This window comes from Pollachius pollachius (assembly GCF_949987615.1).
Source record: "Pollachius pollachius genome assembly, chromosome: 15".
Taxonomy (NCBI): Eukaryota; Metazoa; Chordata; class Actinopteri; order Gadiformes; family Gadidae; genus Pollachius; species Pollachius pollachius.
Genome location: NC_136948.1, coordinates 6,813,283 through 6,822,824, shown reverse-complemented (window position 1 = coordinate 6,822,824; position 9,542 = coordinate 6,813,283). Strand labels below are relative to the sequence as shown.

General features: G+C 51.8%; 2 protein-coding genes across 2 annotated transcripts in view; both read left to right on the top strand.

Moving 5' to 3' along the window:
- The window catches only part of crlf1a (cytokine receptor-like factor 1a), a gene marked incomplete at its 5' end in the record, with an annotated part of 3,042 nt that extends 1,458 nt beyond the window's left edge, over positions 1 to 1,584 (top strand). The window contains 2 exons of the mRNA XM_079751906.1: positions 273 to 454; positions 1,444 to 1,584. Of these exons, the coding sequence (XP_079608032.1) occupies positions 273 to 454; positions 1,444 to 1,467 (206 nt within the window). The 3' untranslated portion in view covers positions 1,468 to 1,584. The remainder of the gene's footprint in view (positions 1 to 272; positions 455 to 1,443) is intronic.
- Positions 1,585 to 4,802: 3,218 nt separating this feature from the next.
- On the top strand, positions 4,803 to 9,161 carry odf3l2a (outer dense fiber of sperm tails 3-like 2a; the record flags this gene model as incomplete). The annotated part of the gene is made up of 5 exons (XM_079752244.1): positions 4,803 to 4,851; positions 5,451 to 5,561; positions 6,184 to 6,297; positions 7,131 to 7,272; positions 8,816 to 9,161. The coding sequence occupies 5 exons, from the start codon at positions 4,803 to 4,805 to the stop codon at positions 9,159 to 9,161; spliced, it is 762 nt and encodes a 253-aa protein (XP_079608370.1).
- Between the last annotated feature and the right edge of the window lie 381 nt (positions 9,162 to 9,542).

Genomic DNA, 9,542 nt, shown 5'->3' with positions numbered 1-9,542 from the left:
GCCTGATGTGGGGCACCTGAACCTCTTATTGCCCCCCCCCCCCCCTTAGAGAGCCTGATGTGGGGCCCCTGAACCTCTTATTGCCCCCCCCCCCCCCAGAGAGCCTGATGTGGGGCCCCTGAACCTCTTATTGCCCCCCCCCCCCCTCAGCCCCTCCCCCCCGCCAACAGAGAGGCTGACGATGACCCCTCTGAAGCTCCTGATGCATCCATAAAGCCCTCTTCTCCGCCCCCCCCCCCCCCCCCCCCCCCCCCCCCCCCCCCCCCCAACAGAGAGGCTGGCGGGGGGCTCCTGCGACTCCAAGAGCAGCGGCGACTCCAACTCCACGCTGCGGCGGGAGCTGAAGCAGTTCCTGGGCTGGGTGAGGCACGCCTACGGCTGCAGCAGCGTCTCCATGAAGCTGTACGACCAGTGGAGGGTCATCACGCAGAAGTCCCACAAAGCCCGCAACCAGGTAGGTAAGCATCAGCACCGCGCCCGGGCGCCGGGGGGGCACGCACGCACGCACGAGTCCGTGGCTCCCACCACGCACATTCACACACACACACGCGCGCGCACACACACACACACACACAGAGTTGTGTGTTGCATGCAGGGACGCATGAGTCCGTGGCACCCACCGCACCCACCGCACACACAAACGCACGCACACGCGCGCACGCACACACACACACACACACACACACACACACACACACACAGTTAGAGGATAATCCCAGTCAGGGAGACCAGACCACGGTGACTCTGTGTCTCTTGTGACTAAACATCACGATATCATTTGAAAATATTGTGTTTTTATGTAGAGGGAACTTTGCACACACACACACACCTGCTAAGAGTGTTAACAATGACAACACAGAGATTTTGTCGCTCCACATATTAATGCGCCTTCAGTCAGGACGGGCTTTGTGGACATCGTCACACTGAGTCGCCCATAAAAGAACTGTAATCACAGAGAACAAAGTGCTCAGTTGTTGTTGTGTACATCTGTGGCAAAGTCTGATCCCCCAGATCGTCTTCATGAGGCACACATCCACACACACACACACACACACACACAACCATGCTGGCACACACACACACACGCACGCACGCACACCCGCACATACACACACACACATGCTGGCACACACACACACACACAGGCACACACACACACACAAATATGCTGGCACACACCGCCACACACACACACAAACACGCTCGCATGCACACACACACACACACACACACACACACACACACACACACACACACGTGATGCTGGTCTGGTGTGTGTCTAAGTATTCAGATAAACAATGCATACTTGCATGCACACATGCGTTAACTAAACAAACAAACAGGACAAGTCCTCCAAAGTAAAAGCCTTTTTTATTTCTGGGGTTTCTGTTGTGGTGCTTGCTGCAGTAATGTCTTTGTTTGTGTTCTCTTATTTTGACATAGGTACTCCAAGGGGATAAGTCCTAGCGAGCCCCTATCATCACCCTGGCAACCATGCCAAGACCACCAACGAGTGAATGTTATGCATATGTGTGCCTTTCGGAGTATGTACTATATATATGTGTGTGTGTGTGTGTGTGTGTGTGTGTGTGTGTGTGTGTGTGTGTGTGTGTGTGTGTGTGTGTGTGTGTGTGTGTGTGTGTGTGTGTGTGTGTGTGTGTGTGTGTGTGTGTGTGTGTGTGTGTGTGTGTGTGTGTGCATGCGTGCGTGCGTGCGTGTGTGCATGCGTATAAAAGACAATGGGCTCCAAAAGTCGTGTGTGCACACTACTCATGGACAGCGGACGATGCCTTTTGTTCCCTGAACGGGGACCACCTCACGAGCTAGCCAACCAAACCTTCCAGCAGACCGGCGAGGTGCCGACCAGGATTTAAGTGACGGGACTTAAATCCGCTTCGGCCCTACAGCTCATACACAGACACACACGCTTGTCTAGGAATGGACTTCAGGACTTACTTACGCGGGGCAAGGAGCAGTTGCCCTCACCTACCTTGAGGTCCAAAGTCTGACTGCGGCGGAGAGCCGACCGGGACCCTTGGCGCCCTCTAGCGGCGGTTCAGTACACACACTGGGCTTCTGTGGCGCCCTCTAGCGGCTGTTCAGTGCACACACTGGGCCTCCTTGGCGCCTTCTAGCGGCGGTTCAGTGCACACTCTGGGGAGACGTTCCCGCGGAAGGTGGCGTTTCCATTGTTCCGCCGAGCTTCAGAAAGAAAGAAATCAAATCTAAACAGATAATATTTCAGTATTTAAAAACTTTAGCTTTGTTATGTAACATATTGGCAAATCGTTTCCCCAAGATGTGTCTGTTTATTTGTATGGAACAGTATGGTAGCATATTTGATGTGAGATATATATATATATATATATATATATATATATATATATATATATATATATATATATTTATATATATAGGGAGACCTTTCACTGCCTTTATTTTTGTACTGAATTGTACCAGCATATTTAAATTTTTGTAAATCTATGTTTTATTTCTTAAGTTATGTTAAGTTAGTAAAAAAAAAAAGAAAAGTTCATGACTGAAGTTGTTCAAACGATCCGTTATGTTGTCAGATAAAATGATTGTCAAGAAAGTTGTAAATGTGTCAGTCGCACGTGTTTCCTACTCACGATAGGCGCCTGGGTCCGAACACAGGATACTTTCAACAAACAGACAAACACAGAAACAAAACAGCAAACAAACGAGGTCAGATCATGCTTATTAAAATAGAAAATACATAACCAAGTCCCTTATGGGAGGGGGGTCAGGTGTGTTAGAGGACGGACACGTGTCCGTCTGGAGGAACAACGCATTGGGGAAGGAGCGGGGATGGAGTCTGGGATGAATCCGGTTCCAACCGAGGCTGACGTCAGACATCACTCTCTGAACCCGTGACCGGCTGAGGTCTCCGCCTCCTCTCGTCGGTTCACCTCAGTGTGCCCTTGATGTTGCAACTCGAGTCTGCAGATGTAAATAAGTGCAGCGGTCGGCGCTCCGTCGTCCGGTCTACAATGATAATAGGAGTCGGGTATGGAGCCCTGTAACCTGGCACCATCCCCCCCCCCCCCCCCCCCCCCCGCTCACCGTTGCTTAATATTTAACCAGTGTTCCCCGGCCCGGATCGCTGCGCTTCAGGGTTTTTAGTTACAGTACCGGCTGAGGCAGAGCGGCTATTGAGGGGGATCATTAGCATAGTGGGGTGTGTTGGAACCGCGCTTACACACAGGGCTTTGGCATTCATTCTTGCCACCAAGTATCAACAAATTATACACATTAGGGCTGCGGAGCCGGGGGCTGATGAGGCAATACCTCCGTATCTGCTCCGTCTGTGGATGAAGCTGTGATGAACCAGTACCTCCGTCTGTGTGTAGCTGTAGAAGGAGTGCCGGGTGCTGCTGGGATGGAGAAGGCCGGAAGATAGGTCTGAGCGGGATGCTGTGGATTCATTTAGCCGGTGGTCTGAATCCCACACTGACCCCAGAGATGGACAATGCAACTAGAAATCAGGTTAAGTTCTTCAACCAAAAAGTGACAATAGGATTGACAACTTAAAAACCCCTGCAGTGCAGTGGTTTTCAAACTATTCTGTCTAATAAGCTTGAGGAGAAAATAGTTCTCCGCCAAGGGCCCCTTCAAAGCCTGATATGCTCTTATTGGACAGTCACCGAACTTCATTATGTAACTTCAAATTTAGTAAATTGTATGCAAGAGGTTTTCATTTATTTTGGTAGGATGGAATTATTTTAGGATTGTTCACAACTAGTGCTGTCAGTTTAACGTGTTATTAACGACGTTAACGCAAACCAATTTTAACGGTTTAATTTTTTTATCGTGCGATTAACGCTCTTTTGGCTTGGCAAACGTTGTTGTTTTTTTCACCTGCTGTCTAACAACAACTAGTCACGTTAGAAAAACGACAACACCATACCGGATCTACACCGGAAACAAAACAACAAGCACGCCGCACAAACTTGTTGGAGCAAGCAAGGATACGGAGTGGGTGAAAAACTCCTTAAAATTGTGTGTGTGTTTGTGTGTCACTCTGTTCGAGCCTGCACGAGAGTTCAATGTTGTCATTAGCTGTTACATCTTTCTGACCAATCACAGTTCAAGGCCCACCTGGGCTGTACCACTTCGGGAGGGGCCGCTCAGTTACTCTCCTCTAGACTAAAGCGACTTGGTTGCGATGTTGACAGTTTGTGAGTTGCGTCTGTTCAGTGAGTGAGAGGCTGCGGGTGCACAGCTCAGGCTGCCGGATGGCGCTGCAAGGAACTTTTCTAAACGCAATATTGTTACCCCGCAGTAATCAGCCCGACAGCCCCGAAACGTTAACTCTCCCGACTCTCCCGATTACCACTCCGCCACCTTGCGTGTGCGTGTGCGTGTGTGTGCGTGCGTGCGTGCGTGCGTGCAGGCACTTACAGACACGGGCCAGAGCCTCCCTTATACGCAGTTCGACCACTTTCATTTCCCAGCCACTTGAACTTTATCTCTGACCAAATCGATGTCATCACCATGACAGGTTCAACTTCAGTTAATACTCTTCTTCAGACATGCACGCACGCACGCACACGCACGCACACACACACACACACACACACACAGACGCACACACACACACAGCAGGTGATTTGGCAATGGGAGGGGAGGGTTGAGGATGGTGGCGGAGGATTGTGTTTCTTCTTCATGTATAATTCAGGTCAGAGGGCCATGGGGGGGGGGGCGCTACACAAGAGGAGGACTCCAAGGAGACCAGGGAGGAGGAAGAGGAGAGGTGAGGAGGAGAAGGAGGTGGACGAGCTATGGAGGAACCGCTAAAGAGGCGTCCGCTCATCGCAGGGAGAGAAAGAGGTAGGAGTGTGAGTGTCTGTGTGTGTGTGTGTGTGTGTGTGTGTGTGTGTGTGTGTGTGTGTGTGTGTGTGTGTGTGTGTGTGTGTGTGTGTGTGTGTGTGTGTGTGTGTGTGTGTGTGTCTGTTCGTGTGGGTGTTCTTGTGGGTGCTTGTTTATGAGAGTGCATGTGTGTGTTCACGTGTGTGTGTATGGCCAGACCACACAAGATCTGAGCAGACGAGCGACCAGACCAAACTGTTTGTGTGTTGGTACATGTGTGCGTGTGTGTAAGTGTGTATGGGTGTAAGTGTGTTTATGTGTGTGTGTGTGTGTGTGTGTGTGTGTGTGTGTGTATGGGTCCATGTACATGCTTGACCTATTTGTGTAAAATGCATGCGCCATGTTTTTATATGTAAAAATGTAAGCGTAGGAATTTCATAAGGAACAATAAAAACATTTTGCTTTGTTTGGGAGCAGAGTGGGGGAGAACTACCTGTAATGATGTATAAACATTGTACGTTAACCCTGTAATCTATGCACTAGTTACTAGTACATTTACAGCCAGGTGGAGGACGCCAAAGCCATGTCACTGGCTAACGTCCCCGTCTTGTGGTTGCTAGGGCCGGGACCCGGTCGCTACGCTCTCCCCCCAACCGTCGGCTACATCAACCATGACGTCACCAAGCCCAGTAGCCCCGCCTACACCTTCCACAGCCGCCTGAGCAGCGCCAGTAAGTCTCCACCAATCACACGCCGGCGTCCTGGAGCCTCATTGGACGCCCGGTCTCACGTTAAACTCATTCAGCTGTTGTTCTTAAGCAACGCTTACGTTTCGGGTCAGCTTAGCTAAGGAGGTAGAGCGGGGTGACTTGTAACCTGAAGGCTGCTAGTTCGATCCCCGGCTCCTCCTCGCTGAGTGTCGAGGTGTCCCTGAGCAAGGCACCTCACCCTGACTGCTCCGTCGCTGTGTGATTGTGTGAACCGTTGTGAGTCTCGTTGTGAGGATAAAAGCGTCTGATAAATGCAAATGTTACGCATAACATTACTGGTTTAGTTCGTTTGCTACTGGCCTTGAGAGGGGCCGAATGACCGAACGAACACCTTGTTGAGTAGTGAGGTCCGGTCTGAACCTCATCCTGTGATCTCTTTGGTTGAGTATCTTACCATGTCATCTCATCATGTCATCTCTCGTTGAGTAGTGAACATCAGGGCTGAACCTCGTCTTGTGTGGAGTACCTCATCATGCGATCTCTGGTGTTGAGTGACTCACCCTTTGGTCTCTTGTGTTGAGTGGTGAGGTCCAGGCTGAACCTCACCCTGGGCTCCTGTGTGGTCGGGTCTAACCCCCTGCAGTGGTCTCGGTGGACTCCAGCCCCGGCCCCCGGTACCACGTGGACCCCGGGATGACCCGCTTCGGCCGCTCCCGGAGCCTGTCCTACTCCATCCTGGGCCGGGGCAAGAGAACCGGTGGGAACCAGTGAGAACCAACCTGCAGACAACCTTATATGGGAGATCCTCTTTTTCACTAGACTAGAGACCCAGGACCTGGTCTCTGTCCTAGTGAATGGAGACCTGGTCTCTGTCCTCGTGAATGGAGACCTGGTCTCTGTCCTCGTGAATGGAGACCTGGTCTCTGTCCTCGTGAATGGAGACCTGGTCTCTGTCCTAGTGAATGGAGACCTGGTCTCTGTCCTCGTGAATGGAGACCTGGTCTCTGTCCTCGTGAATGGAGACCTGGTCTCTGTCCTAGTGAATGGAGACCTGGTCTCTGTCCTAGTGAATGGAGACCTGGTCTCTGTCCTCGTGAATGGAGACCTGGTCTCTGTCCTAGTGAATGGAGACCTGGTCTCTGTCCTCGTGAATGGAGACCTGGTCTCTGTCCTAGTGAATGGAGACCTGGTCTCTGTCCTCGTGAATTGAGACCTGGTCTCTGTCCTCGTGAATGGAGACCTGGTCTCTGTCCTCGTGAATGGAGACCTGGTCTCTGTCCTAGTGAATGGAGACCTGGTCTCTGTCCTCGTGAATGGAGACCTGGTCTCTGTCCTCGTGAATTGAGACCTGGTCTCTGTCCTAGTGAATGGAGACCTGGTCTCTGTCCTAGTGAATGGAGACCTGGTCTCTGTCCTAGTGAATGGAGACCTGGTCTCTGTCCTAGTGAATGGAGACCTGGTCTCTGTCTTGAAATGTAGTTCCAGAGCAGCTCTGGTTATGTGGGTGGAAACGGCTTATGTCTTAGTCAGAGTCAGAGTTATGTCTGGGTCAGGGTCTGGGTAACAGAGACTCTAATGATGTCCCGTTAGGAGAGCTGTTCCAGACCCCGGGGCCTGGGACCTACAGCCCAGAGAAGGCCCCCCCCCTCAACGCCCACCGAAGACCTCCGGTCTTCACCATCAGCACCCGCACCCGCTACCGCACCGTTGACCCTGTCCCGGCCCCCAACAGGTCAGTACACCACCCAAACGCTCAATACACCCCCATATATGTCAATACACCACCCTACATGTCACTGCACCACCCTACAGCTCAATACACCACCCAACAAGTCAATACACCACCCTATCTTTTAAAACACCACCCAACAGGTCAATACACCAACCAACAGGTCAGTACACCACCCAAACGCTCAATACACCCCCATATATGTCGATACACCACCCTATTTATCAATACACCACCCTACAAGTCAATACACCACCCTATCTTTTAAAACACCACCCAACAGGTCAATACACCAACCAACAGGTCAGTACACCACCCAAACGCTCAATACACCCCCATATATGTCAATACACCAGCCTATTTATCAATACACCACCCTACAAGTCAATACACCACCCTATCTTTTAAAACACCACCCAACAGGTCAATACACCACCCAACAGGTCAGTACACCACCCAACAGGTCAGTACACCACCCAACAGGTCAATGCACCAGTCAACATGTTAATAAACCAACCAACAGGTCAATTCACCCCCCTATATGTCAATACACCACCCTACAGCTCAATACACCAACTAAAAGGTCATGGACCACCCAACAGTTCAATACACCACCCAACAGGTCAGTACACCACCCAACAGGTCAATGCACCATCCAACAGTTCAATACACCACCCAACAGGTCAATACACCACCCTATATTTCAATACACCACCCAACAGTTCAATACACCAACCAACAGTTCAATACACCACCCAACAGGTTAATACACCAACCAACAGGTCAATACACCACCCTTTATGTCAATACACCACCCTTTATGTCAATACACCACCCTATATGTCAATACACCACCCAACCGGTCAATACATCATCCTATATGTCAATACACCACCCAACAGGTCAATGCACCACCCAATAGGTCAATACACCACACCACCGTGCTACAATAATTGTAACACTGCAGGGTGTCAGCATTTAACGTCTCACCCACAAGACGATAGGGAGACAAAGGGAGGGGGATAGAGAAACAGAAACAGAGAAGTGTGTGACAGAGAGAGAGAGAGAGAGAGAGAGAGAGAGAGAGAGCCAGAGAGAGAGAGCCAGAGAGAGGGACAGAGAGCGAGAGAGAGAGAGAGAGCGAGCGAGAGCGAGAGCGAGAGAGAGAAAGAGAGAGAGAGAGCCAGAGAGCCAGAGAGAGGGACAGAGAGCGAGAGAGAGAGAGAGAGAGAGAGCGAGCGAGAGCGAGAGCGAGAGCGAGAGCGAGAGAGAGAGAGAGCCAGAGAGAGGGACAGAGAGAGAGAGAGAGAGGGTCAGAGAAAGAGAGAGAGAGAGAGGAGCAGGGTTAACAGCGTACACACGAGGGAGACACGAGGGTGACTCAGAGGCTCATCTCGTTACCAAGCGTTTCTTAGAGAGGAACTTTAATCAAACATTTGCGGCCGTTTAGTTTTCCCGCTGAGGTGCCTTGAAATTAAACATGCTCATCTCTCCCCCCCCCCCTCAACCTCATACACACACACACACACAAACACCCCCCTCCCAGGTACACCCTCCCCAGCGTCCTGGGCTCCCAGACCCCCACCAAGCCGTCCAGCGCCAGCTACAGCTTCGGGGGCCGGCGGGGGGCGGGGCCCCCGCCGGAGGGCCTGACCCGGACCCCGGGGCCCGGCTGCTACCACCGCCCCGACCCCAACGTCTACCTGCCCCGCCAGCCCTCCTTCTCCATGCAGGGCCGCACCAAGAGGCCCGGGGCCACGGCGACGCATCCAGGGCCCGGGACCCACAGCCCTGAGAAGGTGCAGGTCCACCTGCCCAGGCCACCCTCCTTCTCCCTGGGACAGCGGCACTCAGAGTTCGTCACACCGCTGGTGGTGCAGGTGATGGAGTAATGGAGCCTGGGGTGGTTAGGGTCAAGGGTTACGGTTAGGGTTTAGGGCTGGGGTTAGGGTCAGGGGTTAGGGTCAGGGGTTAGGGGTTAGTTTTAGGTGTTATGGGTTAGGGTCAGGGGATAGGGTCAGGGGTTAGTTTTAGGTGTTATGGGTTAGGGTTAGGGTCAGGGGTTAGGGGTCAGTTTTAGGTGTTATGGGTTAGGGTCAGGGGTTAGGGTCAGGGGTTAGGTTCAAGGGTTAGGGGCTGGGGTTAGGGTCAGGGGTTAGGGTCAGTGGTTAGGGTCAGTGGTTAGGGTCAGAGGTTAGGGGTTAGTTTTAGGTGTTATGGGTTAGGGTCAGGGGATAGGGTCAGGGGTTAGTTTTAGGTGTTATGGGTTAGGG